Source organism: Pectinophora gossypiella, chromosome 7 (assembly GCF_024362695.1).
Source record: "Pectinophora gossypiella chromosome 7, ilPecGoss1.1, whole genome shotgun sequence".
Lineage (NCBI taxonomy): Eukaryota > Metazoa > Arthropoda > Insecta > Lepidoptera > Gelechiidae > Pectinophora > Pectinophora gossypiella.
The window spans coordinates 15,670,718-15,690,800 of NC_065410.1; the positions used below are offsets into that span (position 1 = coordinate 15,670,718).

Genomic DNA, 20,083 nt, shown 5'->3' on the forward strand with positions numbered 1-20,083 from the left:
AATTTACCACTCTGTCACATAATTTTGTGAAAAACGATCAAGCTACGTTAATAACTAATTGAGGAACCGATTAGTATTTTGCTTGTATTTTGAGTATAATAAGATAACTATATTTTTGGACAATCAAAACATGAAATAAAATTCTAAAACATAACTTATCAGAAGCAGAACGAAGGACAGATCATTGTCGATAAAAAAGAAGAACAACCCACATAATAATTATGTATATAGACTTAGTTAAATAGTTTTTCGACAACAAATCCTGAGGTGATTTTGCAGTCCACTACTGTACACTCAGGACAAACATGGCCGTAAAAAAACCCTAGGACAGAGTTTGATAGAACTTTGCCAGAATCATAGGACAAGTATAAGCTATCATTACATGCAAGTCTCACCAGTGGAGGTTCTTGGATCAAGTTCCAAGTTGCTGATAAGCTTATATGCAATACCGTAATGACTTGCTAATGATGACGATTTCTTGCAATAAGCAATAGCTTAGCCGGTCTCTATCGGAGAAGTGTTTATTTATTTTTCTTGTTATTATCACTCAGATCAAATTCCGGAAGCAATATAAAAAAAATCGGTAAGATACTTTTGGAAGGGGTAAAAGGCATGAAACTTGAACTTAGCTACCGAGAAACAATGGCGCTGCAGATATAAATTGACTATAATTCGCTTACAAAAAGATTTTTTTTGTTTTTTTTTTATGTTTCGGATTCTGGAAAAGATCCTCTTTAATATGATATACAATATGATACATAATTATTTATGTAGACTTAGTTATCCAGCAAGAAATCTTGAGTCGATTTTAGCTCCCACTGTATTATATCACATTTTTAGCCAGGACAAACATGGCCGTAAAAAAAGAACCCCGGGACAGAATCTGATAGAACTTTGCCAGAATCATAAGGAAAGCATAAGCTTTCATTACATATAAGTCTCATCAGTGGAGGTTCTTGGACCAAGTTTCATACAAAAGTGCCCATTGTCATTTTGAACTTTTATGTAAAAGAGTTACTTACAGTTTTAATGATTTTTATATAATATGTGACAAGTAATAGTTATTAAATTTATTAAATACATTAGTCAGTAATTCACTTAATTTTCAATAATAAAATTTACGTTCTTGGAATGTTGAAGATACCAATTTATTGGTAACACTTACGTCATCAATGGCGGTTTGTCATAGGATTGAGCATATCTATGGGATTGACATTATCTCACTTTATGTCGCCTTATATGACATACTTTCATGGGTTCAAAATCGTTTGCATCTTGGCTAACCCCTCAGTACCTATCTATTCAAGTTAGTATGGTAACTCGTCCAACATACGACCAAGAGAGAGTATTGGATCTAATAAAACACGTATTTTTGAGCAAGTTATGAAAAGCTTTGGATTTGAATTTGAATTTCGAGTTTTATCCTTACCTTGTATTTGATAAAACGCCGAAGTCCCAATTCTGTCCGCTCCATTGAACGATACTGGGCCCTGCAATAGATTCGCCGTTAATTGAATACTTGGTAGCTACTGGCAACTTGATCCGATTTCATCTATTTCATGATTGAATAATATGCTTAATATTCTCTAAACTCTCGTGTCAATCTAGCAAAATATAATTACATATTATTATAATATATCATGTAGACAACTTAACAGCCTCCGTGGTCTAGTGGTAAGAGCGTTAGGCTCACGATCTGGAGGTCCGGGTTCGATTCCCGATGGGGACATTGTCGAAATCACTTTGTGAGACTGTCCTTTGTTTGGTAAGGACTTTTCAGGCTTGAATCACCTGATTGTCCGAAAAAGTAAGTTGATTCCGTGCTTCGGAGGGCACGTTAAGCCGTTGGTCCCGGCTATTAGCCGTAAAAACACCTTCACCAACCCGCAGTGGAGCAGCGTGGTGGAGTATGCTCCATACCCTCTCCGGTTGATTGAGAGGAGGCCTGTGCCCAGCACTGGGATGTATATAGGCTATTTATGTATGTATGTATGTAGACAACTTAGGAAATGCCACCATTACAGCATGAATACTTAATGAAGTTAGCAAACAGCCTGAATGTGGTTTGGGTCAATCTACATGATAATACTATTTGTATTATTAATACATGAACCTAGCATTTACATGCCAAAACTTGACTATTCTATATTTAATATCAAGCTTATTTAACAGTTTAAGTTAGTATAGTATTAGTCGTACACAAACGTTCCCGAGTTGCCCTCTGCCAAAGTATTAGCCCATTTTTACATTTAAAAAAATGGGATAAAATTAATGTTCTCGGTGAAATTTAAAAAACGAAAAAGAAACTCACCAGACTCCTCCCACGTAAAAGGGACTAACCTATTTATAACTATAACGGCCCCCGTGGTCTAGTGGTTGAGGCTCACGATCCGGAGGTCCTGGGTTCGATTCCCGGTGGGGGGACATATCAAAAAAATACTTTGTGGTCCCTAGTTTGGTTAGGACATTACAGGCTGATCACCTGATTGTCCGACAGTAAGACGATCCGAGCTTCGGAAGGCACGTTAAGGCGTTGGTCCCGGTTACTATTTACTGATGTAAGTACGTAGTCGTTATATTAGTCATGTCAGGGGCCTTTGGCGGCTCAGTAGTAACCCTGACAACAGGGTTGATGACGTTGGTAATTCACCTCACAACCAACACGATATTCATTCATTCATATATTTATTTGTATTTATCATACATTGTCATTATTTATCTATCATACATTATTAACATTAAGTTTAGTTGAACATCATTATTTTATAAAAAAAAAAAACAAAAAAACAATTTAAATTATATACTTAATTCAAGATATTTTGTGTAACAATAAGTAGTTAATATTTAATAAGAACTAGATCAGAACACTTCATTATTCATTCATCAATGAACTCCTTAACGCTATAGTAAGCTTTTTGTGTGAGTAGCACTTTTAATTTACCAATGAAACTATACGTAGATAGAAGAAGCCTATCTATGATCCAAACATGTCAAACTCTAAAAGTCCAATTTAGTGGTTTTCCCGAGCCGGGATTTGAACCCAAGACGCTGCGATGTGTGACTTACATCGTTTTCCGAACAGACAATCCCGGATTCCATGAAAGTATCAAAACCAAATACTTACAGAAACCCCCAAGAAGCTCAAATTCGACATTTGATTCAGGAACTCCTCAGCCATATCCTTCCTGTCATAGTCAAAGTGCCCAAGCCCCAATTTTGAGCTGGTGATATTTATGGTGGCGTTTTCCATCTCCATAGCTCGCCACAGCTGTTCAGCTTTAGACAGAGCGAGGGCTATGGCCCAGACTGCATCGTACGTGTGAGGGGCGTAAAGGGATACAGGCACCCCCACCCCTTCCATGTCACGGTTGAACATTTCATTGGTCTGTGGAAAAAGGAAAACATTTTAACATGTGTTGTGGACTGTATGTTCAGGATCTTGCGTAAATTCAAATTCAAATTCTTTATTGTCAGACTATTGTCCATAGATGTTAGTAACATAGTACTTAATCCTAATGTTAGTAAACTAATATATATTTATGAAATCAAATTAGAGTCGTCTAGCGGGAGGAGGTATGTGTGCGTGCAGTCGCAACCATCGCGCCATCAATGGCGACTCCCAGCGGTCCGCCCACACACCCAGGATGCCGTTGGAGCTGGCTTCCAAGCGACGCATCATTGAGGCGGAACGTTTCCTTACTATTGCAAAGAAACAATCCGTCTGCGTCTCAGCAAACATTAAAGATGCGCTGCAAAAACGCGGCAGCCCCAACAGCACCCTGAGCGCGTTATTATATTGAACACGCAGTCCTCCGTATTCCCGCGACGTATAGTTGGCCCACAGACTAAATAAAAAAATAAAAGGCTCGATCAAATTTAAACGAACGAAAACAAAACTACATTTATTGCGTATAATCGACCACCTTAGGAACCATTTTCAATACCTCAACTAGTGGGGTATTACGTGCTGATCGTATGTCTATCCTATTCTAATAGTATCGCCGTCTCGTTCTAGCGGCGGCGCTTCCTTGTGTTGTCCCTTTTTAGCGGCGCCGTCTCGCTCTAGCGGCGGCGTCCGTTACAACATGCATACTTATATAAGCTCACGCCACGTCGCCTAATATTTACTCAAGTAAGTAGTATTAGTTGTATGTTTGTATTTACAGAGGGGCTAAAAAGGTCACATTGAATCAATTCATCTAAAAAAAGCAATATTTTGCTATTTGACATATGCTGACATTTGTTGACATTGCGCACATACTTTCATATGCGCAAATGTCATATTGCAATATTGCTTTTCTCATTGATGTATATAAAATAAATAATATGTTACTAAAGCGTACTGCCGTTGATGTACCATAATAAATAAATAACAAAATAAATATGTAGTCGTTACTTAGCCATGTCAGGCGCCAGTGGCAGTTCAATAGCAACTATGACACCAGACGGGTTACAAAGGCCACATCAATGCAATTCATCCTAAAAAGCAATATTGCTATTTGACATTTGATAACATTGCGCACGTGAAGAGCTCGGTGGCGCAGCGGTAAACGCGCACGGTCTGCGATTGTTGAAGTTAAGCAACTTTCGCAAAGGCCGGTCAAAGGATGGGTGATCACAAAAACAAAAAAGTTTTCATCTCGAGCTCTTCCGTGCTTCGGAAGGCACGTTAAGCCGTTGGTCCCGGCTGCATTAGCAGTCGTTAATAACCACCAATCCGCACTGGGGCCGCGTGGAGGTTTAAGCCCGATCTCCCTATCCATCCATAGGGAAGGCCCGTGCCCCAGCAGTGGGGACTTTAATGGGCTGGTGATGATGATGATGTTTATAGGTGGCCTTTTTAGCTTCCTGGTGATCTCACAGCCTAGATTAAAGAAGATGCACCTAATCCCTAATGATGATGATAATGATGGCGACATGAATGCGTCAACTCTGACGATCATGTGCTCGCATATGGCTCATGTAATAATTATATAATAAGTACCTAACATTGTATGAGTGGGCCTAGTGACTTAAATTTTTGTTTCGGATGAGACCGCACAATTTTTTTTTGACGTGACTTGTTGTAGATTTGCCGCAGATGGCATTAAATACTTGGCCGGACAAATGGGGAGCGCTGAAGGCTCTCACCCGGTACAACTTTTAAGACAACAGGCCTGAGGGTGCCCAGTTGAGACCCCACAAGTAGCCGATGCCATCTGAGGAAAACCTACAATAAGTCACGTTAAAGAAAAAAAAGAGCTATTTTCAAAGGACACAGGTAATAAATGAACCTGAACTTGCGACCCTATTACTTTAGCAATAGAAACACTGTATTTTTCTTTTCACCGAGCTTCTTTGGGGCTTTTCATTCCACGTTCCCAAAAATATCATAGCGCTTTCGAGATTTACCGTGATAATTACCAATTTTCTCATTACTTGGGTAAATAATTATTCAAAATTACAACGAAATGGCAGAAGCATTGGTATATAAAAAAATTGTTGCTTGATGTTTGAATCACATTATGTATAGAATTATGTTGCTACTTATATTGCTTTTCTTAATTTTGATCAGAATAATAATGGGTGAGGAGCTCGGTGGCGCAGCGGTAAACGCGCTCGGTCTGCGTTTGTTGAAGTTAAGCAACTTCCGCAAAGGTCGGTCATAGGATGGGTGACCACAAAAAAAAGTTTTCATCTCGAGCTCCTCCGTGCTTCGGAAGGCACGTTAAGCCGTTGGTCCCGGCTGCATTAGCAGTCGTTAATAACCAGCAATCCGCACTGGGCCCGCGTGATGGTTTAAGGCCCGATCTTATCCATGCATAGGGAAGGCCCGTGCCCCAGCAGTGGGGATGTTAATGGGCTGATGATGATGAATAATGGGTGGAAGGTGTGTTATGATATGACTGGATGTAATAAAAAGGGTCATCATTTATACACAAATATAAATATAAATAGAGCATATGTATGTCACATAAACTCTTTATTTTTCACTTTCCTTCCACCGACTGTAATTGGAATACCATTGTATTTAAGTCTATAAATTATGTAATACAAACTGGATTAAAAGAAAAGAAAGGAAAACATGAAACAGTAGGACTAGGGCCCTGTGCTGGGAGGTTTTCTGGCCACGTCTTTCCCTCAGCGTTACAGATTCCGATGTGGTAGTAGTTTTTACAGCTAGTTACATAATATGTAATTTAATTATGTTTGACGTTCAAAAAGCGCTAACTTTGTAAGCCAATTTTGAAAAATAAATATTTTTGAATTTTTGATTTTTTTTGGATGTATGTCTGTTATCCATGAAATTAGAAGGTTAAACGAAGGAACATTTTTACAGCGCCCTCTAGTATATTGTTTTTAAAGAACGTAGCCTGGAAAATCTCTCAGTAAGGCATTTGTCAAGTTAAAAAAAAAACAAATCAAGTACTCCACTAACACGCTTTTAGCAAGGAAAATAATGAATTACCTAAAAATAAATTATTCAGAACGCAACACATTAAGGCAAACACGTCTTGATTGTAAATTATTTATGTACATGTTTGATACAGCAACAGATACAATACAATACAATACAAATACATTTTATTGCACCAAAATAAAAAGAAATAATTACAAAAAGTCTCTTAACTAAGTACATGGCAAATGGCTTAAAGCGATTTCTACCAGACCACCATAAGGTGAGGAAAAATGTAAAAAAAATTGAAAGATTGCGGGTACAAACTATAAGTACAACTTACCAATAAATACATGCAAATAAATATATAACATACTTACAAATATATATAACTAACCTATACAGATGTGAAGAGTCTGCTTATTATGGGATCGGACAGGTGCTGGGGTTATTACGTAGGTAGGTATTAGCACACCCGGGACACTCCATAGAAAAAAAACATTCTAATCACGTGCTATTAAGTAAGTGCGATCGAGACAGTCCGCGTGCTCTCCCACTTACTTGTTAATGACTTACGCCCACTTACACTAAACTGAGACGCAGAGGGGGTGAGGTAAATCTAACTTGCCGCGCGAAACGAATAGGTGCGGGGTACTATACTCAGTTCGGTACCCCGCTAGCCACAAGTTGGTACTGCGACTAGGGATCGACGATCCAACAGTGTTGTGTTGGAAGTTGTATATATGCGTCTTGCTGTGTAAACTTCGATACCGCGTTTCACGACCGCTTGAAGACTGCATTATTGAATGTGGCGCCATCTGTTGCATGTGAGCGGAACTAGGTGGCCAACTAGTTGGGTCCGCTACAACCGTTATTCTTTATTCTTAAGCCTTATTGGTTTAGTGATTAGAGTGTTGGGCTAACGACCTCTCCGGTTTCCATTCCCAATGGGGACATTATCGAAATCACTTTGTGAGACTATTTGTTCGGCTAGGACATAACTAGGGATTACAAAGTGATTTTTGTATTTTATGATATGTTCCCACCGGGATTCGAAGCCGAGACCTCCTCAGCCACTGGAACATGGACTCAGTTTTTAAAGTGATCATGAAAAAAATCCTCTCTCTGTTTGTTTTCACTCAGGAAAGCCGTCCCGAAATTCCCAGTACTTATATTCGTAGTTACCGGATGCGTTTTACGATGTGAATTTCAATTGCAAATTATCTGGTCCATTTTCAAGTTGTTTCGACATTTTATGGGACGGGGATGGCGACATTGTCGAAATTATTCAACGGGATTGAGAACATTTTTGGGTGGTTTGTTATAAGATCCTGGAATTTATTCGCACCACAAAAGAGAGAATGTTCGACAAAAAAATATAGACCATGAAAATTCAAAGTGAGTTTGAGTATTTGGCGGATCCATATAGTTCATCAGCTAGTTCCGCCCACATGCGACAGATGGCGCCACATTCAATAATGCAGTCCTGAAACGCGATATTGAAGTTTACACAGCGAGACGCAATATATACGACATCCAACGTGACTCAAGTGGATCGTCGACCTTTAGTCACACTACCAACTTGTGGCAAGCGGGGTACTTTGCTCTGTTCGGTACCCCGATTCCGTTTTTGGGCGGCAGCACACCCACGCCGCCAAACTGGTGACCCCGACGTGATATGAACACCGCAACCTTCTGAATAAACGTCCTCGGTGGTCTATTGTGCTTAGCCCGAAGGTTAAGCCTTTGGTCCTGTTTATTATTTACTGATGCAAGTAAGTAATCGTTACGTGAATTATGACAGGGGCCTTTTTACTATTGAAACAAGTCGGAGCTGAATGCTTGACACTGTAAGGTAGCAAGTTCGAATCCAGCACGGGCTAAACCTATGATTTTCGTAAACGTTTTTCAAATTCATGTTTGGATCATAAATTATTATCACGTGCTCAGCTGTGTAGGAAAACATCGTGAGGAAGACCACATACCCTGACATCTGACAGTTAGTAATCCACATCACAACCAAATAATAGAAGAAGAACAAGAGAAAGAAAGGAGGTGTTTGTGTAATAATTTTAAATGTTTTAATTATTCGTAATTTTAAGTGACAAATTGTATAAATTAATAATATCCCATAATAAACAATTTTAGAGAAAGAAATATATAAATGTGTTCGACGCAAAAACCTAAATACTCATAAATTTAAAATGAAATTATTTTGTGTAACGTAGGCCAATCCCAAGCGCAGCGCAAAGCCTGGATTCAGGGCGTCAATCAACAGAATGATGTCATAGTTTACATAAACCCGTCTACAATTTGACATGTTAATCATAAGCCGAGGGATAGTACATTTAACGTATTTACTATTTACTGTACATGAAACTAGTCGGAGCCATAGTAGACCAGGTCGAAGAAGCGTGACTCTCACTGTAAGGTCGCAAGTTCGAATCCAGCACGGGCCTAAACCTATGATTTTCACGTGCTCAGCGGTGAAGGAAAACATCGTAAGGAAACCCACATACCCGACAAATGCGTTTCGGAGGTCATCATCATCATCATCATCAGCCCATTAACGTCCCCACTGCTGGGGCACGGGCCTTCCCTATGGATGAATAGGGAGATCGGGCCTTAAACCATCACGCGGGCCCAGTGCGGATTGATGGTTATTAACGACTGCTAATGCTGCCGGGACCAACGGCTTAACGTGCCTTCCGAAGCACGGAGGAGCTCGAGATGAAAACCTTTTTTTTGTGGTCACTCATCTTATGACGGAGGTATGTGACCTGTACTGCTGATAATTGGTACTTCAGTGCAAAATATATTAAAAATAATGACAACTGAAATCTTTCAACATTTTACATTCATGTGATTAATGGTACTTCGATAAATGAATGATTTTCAACAGAACTTCAACATTTACAAATGTGTTTTATTCGTTTGTGTTGTGACAATCCGTTTTAAAGGTACCTGCTGGATAATTGATGCGTTTAATATGTCATCGTGTGACCTAGATGCTTCTGGTCACCCTTCTCTATTAGGTCGGCAAATCCACGAATTTTCAAAACACATTGTCCAGCCACATTGTATTATACCTATGTACCTATATGTATATGTATGTATGCACCTATATTATGCGCCCATTTCGTACATAAATGCACCTCGTTAACGTCAAATATTTAAATTTTCTAGGTATATTTTGTCACCTCTGCTCGATTTTATTGAAAAAATTGTCGAAGTAATATAATGTAATTAATTTATTTCCAATTTTTCCTGGGTGTTAGTGACACCGTAGCAAGTACTGAGGGGGATGATTCAGACCATGATTCTGAGTTAATATCAAGTGGAATTTTCCGTCGCTAACAAGATTTTCCGAATTTTTTATCAATTATTTTCAGTTGGTATTAACACAGAATAATGAGCTGAATCATGTCTGTCAGTATTCGTGACGATGTCACTTGTCATACCCCATACAAGTACTTACAGATAGCAATACAAATACATATGGGTGTTAGTGACATCGTAATGAATATTCAGGCAATGAGTCTGGGTTGCTAACAAGTAGAATTTCCTCTCAGAAAATTCATGAAAATTTTTATTTACATTTATTTCATTTTTTTCTTCCTTCTGCGACAGAAAATTCCGCTTGATATCAACTCAGAATCATGGTCTGAATATCCTATCAAAGTTTTCGTATCGATGTCACTAACACCCCGTACATATTTTGCCACCTCGTTTAGATTTCATTGTTAAACTGGGATGTAACGAGCCCCTTCCAACACTGGGAAATCTACTGCTTTCTAAGAGCACTCACCTCAAGTAATTATTATATTAAGAAATTGAAAATTGAGCGTAACTTTTTTTATGTGAACAGTGAAGGACTCATACAACCCGTCGCAGTTTGTGTTTCAAAAGCATATTTACAAACCTATTGGATTTTTTTACGGCTGGAGTGAAATTTGCATGAACTCGATATCTACGAGAGTTTTATAAAAATTGGCTGCGATTCATTTTTATGTACGTGACACAATATACAATCACTTCATTGGCACACCACAATGTAGATTCAGGTGACAATATAAACACTCATACTTCACATAAACTCTTCGCACACACTTCACTTCACTTTACACTTCTCTTTATACTCTGAATAGAGTGTAAATAAAATACCCGATCCATTTATTTCAAGCCAAAAATATTGAGGGACCTAGGGGGACCTAGGGACCTAGGGGGAATATAATATACCTATATGGCACAGTTCAGATTTAATGTGATAATGGCCCCGATTCCTGCAGACACCTCTAAATTTTATTTTAATTTATACCCGTCATTTTAACGACTTTTGAAAGGGACAGATGATTGTCAATAAGTTAATTTTAAAACGAATGAATAACCCGGGCGAATAAAATAGGCATCTCACTGGTATGCAATCCGTTTGACGTGCTGTCTACTTCACCCTGTCGGGTTATTGGGCGATGTAAAATTTTTAGACGGTTGTTTTAGATTACTGCTTAAAATTGACGTGTGTTGCATAAATTTTATGCCTGTCGATTAGCTGTCCCTTTCTTTTTCAGCGGATAAGAAAATGACAGGTATAACTTAAAATAAAATTTGATGGCGTCTGCAGGAATTAGCACCAATGACTTATTTGCTCATTGCTCGGGGTACATAATTAATCAAAAATACTTATAATCAATAAGGCATATATAAAAAATAAGATATTATCGAACAACTAGATCCATTTGTTTAGTAACAAACTTAAGAACTATGTTAGTAAATTATCTCTAATATCGATAAAGTTTTATTAATCATACAGCCGATCAGTGGACAATCCCCACTGTCGGCTACCGCCCTCAGGACGCATATAAAAATAAAAGTGTTGCTTTATATTTGGATCATAATAATAATTGGTGGAAGATGTATTGTGTCTGGCTGTTATAACAAGGGTCATCATTTATACCCAAAAAAAAAGATAAAAAATGCATATGTCTGTTATCCATGAAATTACAAGGTTAAAGAAATCTTAAATATGGACAGCGCCATATTTAAGATATATATATATATATATATTATATATTATAGATATATTAGGGAACGTAGCCTGGAAGATTTCTCATTTTAAAAACCATTGGTGTACGCTAAATCCTTTTTAGCGGTTATCAAATAACATCCATTTGGGTTCGCTCATTCAGAATGTTCATTTGTTTTATATATTACACACATACAGTAGACACATACAGTAAATAAATAATTTTAATTCGAGACACAAAGTTTTATACATACATAAACTCACGCCCGTAATCCCAAATGGGGTGGGCAGAGCCACAAGTAATCAAAGACAACTTGCAGCCACTGTTGATACGAAGTCCAAACGAAGTAAAAACCGACAGAGGGATTGCGTCCTCTAACATGATGGACTAATCTTATGGGCGATAGGCTGATCCCTTATCACCATAAGGTTCGTCATATCCATCTTAGGACACAAAGTTTTATATATAAGTAAATAACTATAATGAAGGATTTTCCAGGTTATATTCCTCAAAACAATATACATGGCGCTGTACAGATTTTTCTTCGTTTAGCCTTCTTATTTCATGGATAACAGACATACCTATCAATCTTTGTTTTTGGGTATAAATGATGCCCCTTTTTATTAGACCCAGACACAATTTCATCTTCCACCCATTATTATTGCGATCGAAATAAAGAGAAGCAATATAGGTAGCAACATAATTCAATATAATACAGGGTGTTAGTGACATCGTAACGAAAACTTTGAGGAATGATTCAGGCCATAATTCTGAGTTGATATCAAGTGGAATTTTCCGTCGCAAAAGTATGGAACGGAAAATAATTTAAATAAGCTCTAATATTTTCATGACTTCTCCGACAGGAAATTCCACTTGATATCGACTCAGAATCATGGTCTGAATCATCCCCTTCAGTATTCGTTACAGTGTCACTAACACCCATACCTACTTGTATGGCTACTGTATGTACTTGTATGGGGTGTAAGTGACATCGTAACGAATACTGAGAGGGATGATTCAGCTGATTATTCTGAGTTAATATCAAGTGGAATTTTCCATCGCAAAACTATAGAATTGAAAATAATTAAAAAAAAAAACTAAAACAATAACATGAATTTTGCGACGGAAAATTCCACTTGATATTAACTCAGAATCATGGTCTGAATCATCCCTCTGAGTATTCGTTACGATGTCACTAACACCCTGTATATACATACATACATACATACATAAAATCACGCCTATTTCCGACCGGGGTAAGCAGAGACTGTAGAATTCCATTTGCTTCGATCCTGACACACTTCTCTTGCTTCCTCCACATTCATCAATCGCTTCATACACGCACGCCGGTTCAGAGTAGATCGTACTAAACCTTTTCTAAGGACATTTCCAATTTGGTCAATGTAAGTCCTTCTAGGTCTTCCTCTGCCAGCCTTATCATCAACTTTCGCTTTATATACCGCTTTCGCAATTCTATTATCCTTCATCCGCTCTACGTGTCCAAACCAACCTAACATTCCCTTCTCAATCTTAATCACTATATCGTCTTTTACACCACATCTCTGACATATCACACTGTTCTATTCTATATAACGTGATTCAAATTGTAGCGGACCCAACTAGTTGGCCACCTAGTTCAGCTCACATGCAACAGATGGCGCCACATTCAATAATGCAGTTTTCAAGCAGTCGCGAAACGCGGTATCGAAGTTTACACAGCAAGACGCATATATACAACTTCCAACACAACACTGTTGGATCGTCGATCCCTAGTCACACTATCAACTTGTGGCCTGCGGGGTACTATACTCAGTTCGGTACCCCGAAAACATCCTTTGGTGTAAGCACACCCTCGACGCCAAAACAACAATTAAGCAACAATTGTATTGATATATATGCTTCCGCCATTACATTGTATTTTGGAATAATTATGTACCCGAGGAGCTCGGTGGCGCAGCGGTTAACGCGCTCGGTCTGCGATTGTTGAAGTTAAGCAACTTTCGCAAAGGCCGGTCATAGGATGGGTGACCACAATAAAAAAGTTTTCATCTAGAGCTCCTCCGTGCTTCGGAAGGCACGTTAAGCCGTTGGTCCCGGCTGCATTAGCAGTCGTTAATAACCACCAATCCGCACTGGGCCCGCGTGGTGGTTTAAGGCCCGATCTCCCTATCCATACATAGGGAAGGCCCGTGCCCCAGCAGTGGGGACGTTAATGGGCTGGTGATGACGTTATGTACCCGAGTAATGAGAAAATAGGTAATTATCAAGTTAAATCTGTACAACGCCATCTATATTGTTTTTGGTGAACGTAACCTGGAAATTTCCTCTTTAAATGTGAAAAATAGAGTTGTTTGGTCCTGATGAGGACCGAGCCATCACCACAAACTATGGCTCACCTTTTGTGCTGTCCTAAGTGCCCTAACACCTGCACTATTAAAGACCTGTACGAAGCCACTGACAATGCCATAAGCGTGGCCAATTATTGGTCAGCAAAAATTTAGTTTCGATCGCCATCGACTCGCAAAGAAGAAGAAGATAGAGTTGTACATGCGTGGCTAAGAGCGATGAGCGTTGGGTTCACGATCCGGAGGTCCTGGGTTCGATTCCCAGTGGGGACATATCACAAAAATTACTTTGTGGTCCCATGTTTGGTTAGGACATTACAGGCTGATCACCTGAATGTCCGAAAGTAAGACGATCCGTGCTTCGGAAGGCACGTTAAGCCGTTGGTCTCGGTTACTACTTACTGACGTAATAAGTAGTCGATACATGAGTCATGTCAGGGGCCTTTGGCGGCTCAATAGTAACCCTGACACCAGGGTTGATGAGGTTGGTACTCCGCCTCACAACCCAAACGATAGAAGAAAAAGAAGAAGTGATGTACCTAGTAGATGATCGATTTTGCTTTTTATAAGTTATTGTAACAAAAACGGCCGTTAATTAACATTCGACGAAGCCAAAGGTAAATTTATTTAGGTAATGTTTAGGCGTGTCATACTCTATCTAGGGTAGTTACCCAGCCTGTGTACCTTCAAGCTATTTGTCAAAGGGTCAATTACGAAATAATTGCCCCTTAAAATGTCAACTTAAAGGAAAATAGATTGAAATATCGAATTAATTACAGATTTATTTATAGCGAGTACTGTTTACGAGTAAGGTTCGGCGATTTGTCTTACAAAATGGATTAGGCAGCTCATGAATAAAAGATTTACGTGTATTCTCTGAAGCTGGATTTTTTTTATTCTTCTTCTATCGTGTGGGTTGTGAGGTGAATTACCAACCTCATCAACCCTGGTGCCAGGGCTATTACTGAGCCGCCAAAGGCCTCTGACATGGCTCATGTAACGACTACATACTTACATCAGTAAGTAGTAACCGGGACCAACGGTTTAACATGCCTTCCGAAGCACGGATCATCTTACTTTCGGACAATCAGGTCAGCTTGTAATGTCCTAACCAAACTAGGGAACACAAAGTGATTTTTGTGATATGTCTCCACCGGGATTCGAACCCGGGACCTCCGGATTGTGAGCCTAACGCTCAACCACTGGACCACGGAGACCGTTAATTTACTAGTACTTATAGCTAAATTAATAATTCAAACAATCTCGATTGTTTGTATAGGCATGTGATTGAAAATTAATATTAAGACATTATAAAATTAATACTTAGCAAATATTTTACGTTACATTTTATCCTCATTGAAAGGAAGTAAGCAATTCACCTAAAAAAAAAACAATATTTACTATTTGACATTTGTTTGCATTGCACACTTACTTTTACATGCGCAAATGTCAAATTGCAATATTGCTTTCTTAAATGAATTGCTTCTTTTTTTCTTTTCATGTTTGGATCATAAAAGATTATCACGTGCTCTGCGGTGAAGGAAACATCGTCGCATTTTCGGAGGCATGTGACCTAAGTACCTAACCTGTATTGGGCTGGTTTTCCCTTCGCGGGTTGGAAGGTCAGACAGGCAGTCGCTTCTGTAAAAACCGGACCTGTTAAATCTTCAGGTGAGGTAAGCAGACCCTGTCTGTAAAAAACGGGATAATTCTAGGGAGATGATGAGATGAATTGCTTCAATATGGCCTTTGTACCCCCCTGTTCTTTATAATTTAATTTGATTGCGACGAATGGCAGTCTTAAATTTATGTAGATTTAACTGCTAAGGAAAATAAACTGCCTGGATTGTAGCGAATAGCTGCTATTTTGTAACAAAGTCATTGTCTTTTTAATGAAATTTCAATGTGTATTCCTGCTGTCTTTACACTGTTTCGTGAGCTTGATCGTTTTTACAATCCTGGGGTTTTTGGCGGGAACGACACGCGGGGCGGGAATAATTTTTTTTTAATTTTTTTTGGGATTGTTTTTATGTTTTTGTTAATATGTGGTTCAGATTTCAAAGTTTATTTATTGTAGAAATGGGTATTATTTACATATGTCGCAATAGGCATGTACCTGTAATGACTATGTGTATTGAATACTTTAGTAAATAAATAAATAAATAATAAATAAATTTAAATAGTGAATACGAAGTGGCGTTTTGGAAAACATTATAACACTATCTATAATCTGGCAATATAGGTAGTGTTATAAGTGACAGAATGAGGTGACAGTATCACCATATGATTATCATAGTAACATCTCATTCGTTTAGAATATTGTTTAAGTTGTGTTGTGTTATTGAAAGAAAGAAAGAAATATGACATAGTTAGTGACATAGGTATGCATCTTTAGTTGGTGTTAGTGACATCGTAACTGACACTAAACTTGACAATAACTCAGAATCATGGTTTGTATCATCCCCCTTAGTATTCGTTATTTATGTCACAAACACCCTGTTGTCAGAAGTTCACGTTCAAAATGAATAATTAGATAGAGGGGCTCATTAGCTACCAGAAACACCTCCAAGTATGTTCAGCAATTATTTACGGTTTAGGAGATATGACCGATTTTGTACCTTTTTCTAGATTTTCTACCTTACTTCAGAAATAATCATTTTGTCGCTATCCCTTTCTTAATAATCATTTTATTTTACTTCATAACTATGCCTAAGGATATCTACCGCTAGGTGACAAAATGAAAACAGTCAAATCAAAGATAAAAAAAAGTTATTGGAAATCATAGTGAGAATTCGACCAAAATTGTTACAGTTGTTAAAATTTCGCCGAAAAATAACAAACACATGATATTGTCATAGACCCTGAAAGTATTTCTAAAAACTGCTCTATTTAATAGGCTTTTAGAAATATCCAAAAAAAGTACCCTTAATAAGGGCATAAAACTAAGTAATTAGCCCTACAGGGCCACCCTGTATATAACGTTAGAATAAAACTTACCAGTCCAGAATAAGAAGTGATGTCACCAACAATTCCCCTGTGAGCAGTGACGGTGACGAGTCCCTCGAGGGCGCGCGCGAGGTGTGCGCGGGCGCAGGGCGCGGTCCCGCGGATGCGCGGCGGCGCGCCCGCCACCAACCACGCGTACTCTGCGCCGAACATGCCCAGCTTGAAGGCCTGTAGAACAACTATAATTGTAAAGTAAAGGAATAAAAGGTATACTTAATTTAATTTAATTACTACTTACACTTATACTACTTATACTTTTTATAATCAGGGGTTACTTTAAGAAAATATATTACATAACTACCTATTTTTATGTTACAAAGGCTAGTCACACACTATCCTCTCGGGAGCCATGTTTATAATATATGTTAGACCTAAAGCTACATAAATATTATATTTTTTTAATTGTAAAGCATTGTAAAGAGAGCATTGATACACTGTAAGAGTATGAAGAAGGTCCTTTACACCTACCTACATTTTTTATTTGAAAATGAAAATGAAAAATGTTTATTTTCTTTTACAATAAAGCCTTAACTACTGGTGGATTGGGGTCTCCATTTAAGCGACATAGCCTGTGTTTGGAAGCCCTGCTCTTCCATTATTACAAATAAATTGTATGTAAATAAAGCAGTGTGGTAGGTTTAAAAAGAAGATAAGTACTTAATATTTTAAGTATTTAATATTTTATTGTACACATAATAGAGTATAATGGCAAATACACACAAGATAGATCAATTGTTTAGCTTACCTAACATGCGCAACGTGATAAAAAATTAACACGGCCATTTTATTTATTTTGACGATATTATGTTATGTCTTTTTGTCGATTAGTGCTAACAAAAAGTCATGTCGTACTGCCGAAATACCACAACGTGATAAATCGTCGATCAACCCATCATTGCACCATATTTTTATCAGATTCTGTGGACTTTGAACACATCTAAGTACGGTCACGAGCATTAATATGTATCCACTTTGGTACCATGTCACATTAACTTTTTTGACAAATTGAACTGTAAGTCTCACTAAATGTCAAATATGTTAGTGCGACAGAGTCCTAAAGTGGGTGTTACATTATATTGCTCATGACTGTACGTACATGATATAATCCAAACTGTCACTTTTATAATTAAAGCACATAATAACGGGTTCTTACCGCGTTTAAATGGGGATATGAGACTCCCGATATTTCGATACTGTTGCAAGTGCCATGATAAATAATAAATAAAATAAATAAATAAAAACGTTTATTTCTTCTTCTACAAACAATCTTATAAATTACCATACTAACAAAAAAAGTATTTAAATTGGGACCGTATGCAGAAGACAGGAGCCCAAACTAGGTTGACCCTGTATCTTGGGATCCTGGTCTCCCCCCACGAACCACATTTCGTACTCATATAAAAGTATAATAAACATTCAAAATGTGTGTGTGTGTGTGTGTGTGTATGTGTGTGTTTGTTTGAATGTGTATGTGTGTGTGTGTGTATGTATTCGTGCTCTTTCTCTATTTTATGATTTCAAAAAGATTCTCCGTTTCAGTATAATTTAGAGTTAGTAACCAGCCAGTTAATTTTATTTTACAAGCCCTTCGAGTCAGGCCATATACGTTTAGATTTTTGTTTACTTTATTGTATAAACGTCCACTTTGATAGTCAAAAAATCGATTGATTTTATCTATTTTAGCTGATTTAGATTCACTAATAACGTAATTTAACCTTTTATTGGCATTCGGATGATTGGGGTCATACGAAATCATCGAATGTTTCCTCAAGATCAAGGATAGGATATATAGTTGCCTGACAGTAAGTACTTTGCACTCTTGATACAATATTTCAGTTGTAAAGAGGCGAGGTTTGAAAAAGATAACCTTTAGGATGAGTCTCTGAGCTATCTCCAGTTCCAGCAAGTGCGTCTTGCAAGCTCCACCCCAAGCCGAAATGCAGTATGCTATGACTGATTGACATAACGCAAAATAGGTCATCTTTAATATGATAGGGTCTGCTATATGACGGGATATCACGGGATGACCGCGTAAACTTAAAACAATGTCACTTTTATATTTTAATGAGAAAAAAAAAAAGCTTGAATTACAGTCTTTTACCCTAAATTGACGTGGGATTGACAAAGGATTGAATGAATGAACACGAAAAGAATGTTGCCAAATAAGTGTGCTCATTTGGCCCCATCCAACCTTTTTCTTCTATTCGTGGATAAATCCATGTAGGCAACTTTAATTTTTTGGTGCCGCGACGTTATGTGCCACCGCCACCATAGTGTTCTAAGGAGATAGAGCTATTAATTTAAGGGATCCCGTTTCTCTCTTCTCCACCCACCTAAACGCTAACTTTACGAAACTTAAAGGTACAAAAAAATCCTAAATATGATAGAGGCGAGAATGGACTCTGATGTTTTTGGCCGGTTCCTGGATCTGCACGTTAAACGGGTAGACCGAGGGATGGGCTAATTATTATTATAAAATTCCCACGCTACATCATTGTTGTGTACTAACATAGTTTGTAAGTTACATTGTTACTAACAAAAAAAAAATGGGCACTATTAGTCTGAAATAAAAGATTTTTTTTTTTTTAAAAGCCCAAATTGTGTTCAACTTTAGCTATTCTCTCTAAAATTTCATTCATTTAACAAACTATATGCACAGCAACATAGAACAATGCTTCTCAATTCAAAGTTTAAACGGTTGCAACTTGTAACAAAGGACCCGGTCACAGTCGAGTGGACGTTGGCGTGGATAAATCAAACCGTTTTTATAAAATACAAACACGTTGAGATCGGAAAGCCAACTGACATTTATTTATGAAACCACAGATACAAAAAGGAAACACAAATAATGACATTCTGTCACGACATAACCTCAATTCATCATCACTAATTTAAGAACCACGCTCTCGTCGGTGTAGCTTTCTCCATGCTACTTTTCTTGAAAAAAATGGAGCAGTGGTTTTCCTTTTGTCTTCCGCCCGACAGTACTCTATCTGACGCGAGTGGGATGGCGCCCAGAGAAGACTATTTTAAAGACGTACTAGGACTCCTGTCCTCTGCCTCCGAATAGTACTGACAGCTACTGCTGCCCTTTGTCAGGTTCCAGGTTACAGTCTATGCGACTCGTCTCTTCCGTCCTGCATTGCCGTACCGATGGCTCCCATCTCCGCCTCGGCAACCTAATCTCAATTATCTAATACTTACATAAAAGTTTTATGTAGAAGTACAAACATTCTTTAAGCGTTTATTAAATGATACGGTTAACCGCGCGGTGAGGCGGTGCTTGTGTGTTAAGAATCGATGCCTACAAGTACCCATAGACTTCGATTTTT

The 20,083-nt window shown here is 38.1% G+C and overlaps 1 protein-coding gene across 1 annotated transcript in view; it reads right to left on the reverse strand.

Annotated features, from left to right (window-relative positions):
• LOC126368325 (gamma-aminobutyric acid type B receptor subunit 2) overlaps positions 1–20,083 on the reverse strand; it is a 102,825-nt gene that overhangs the window by 12,411 nt on the left and 70,331 nt on the right. Inside the window, exons 7-9 of the mRNA XM_050012235.1 lie at positions 16,743–16,919; positions 3,125–3,385; positions 1,430–1,490 (exon numbers count right to left, since the gene is read on the reverse strand). Coding sequence (XP_049868192.1) covers positions 1,430–1,490; positions 3,125–3,385; positions 16,743–16,919 — 499 coding nt within the window. The remainder of the gene's footprint in view (positions 1–1,429; positions 1,491–3,124; positions 3,386–16,742; positions 16,920–20,083) is intronic.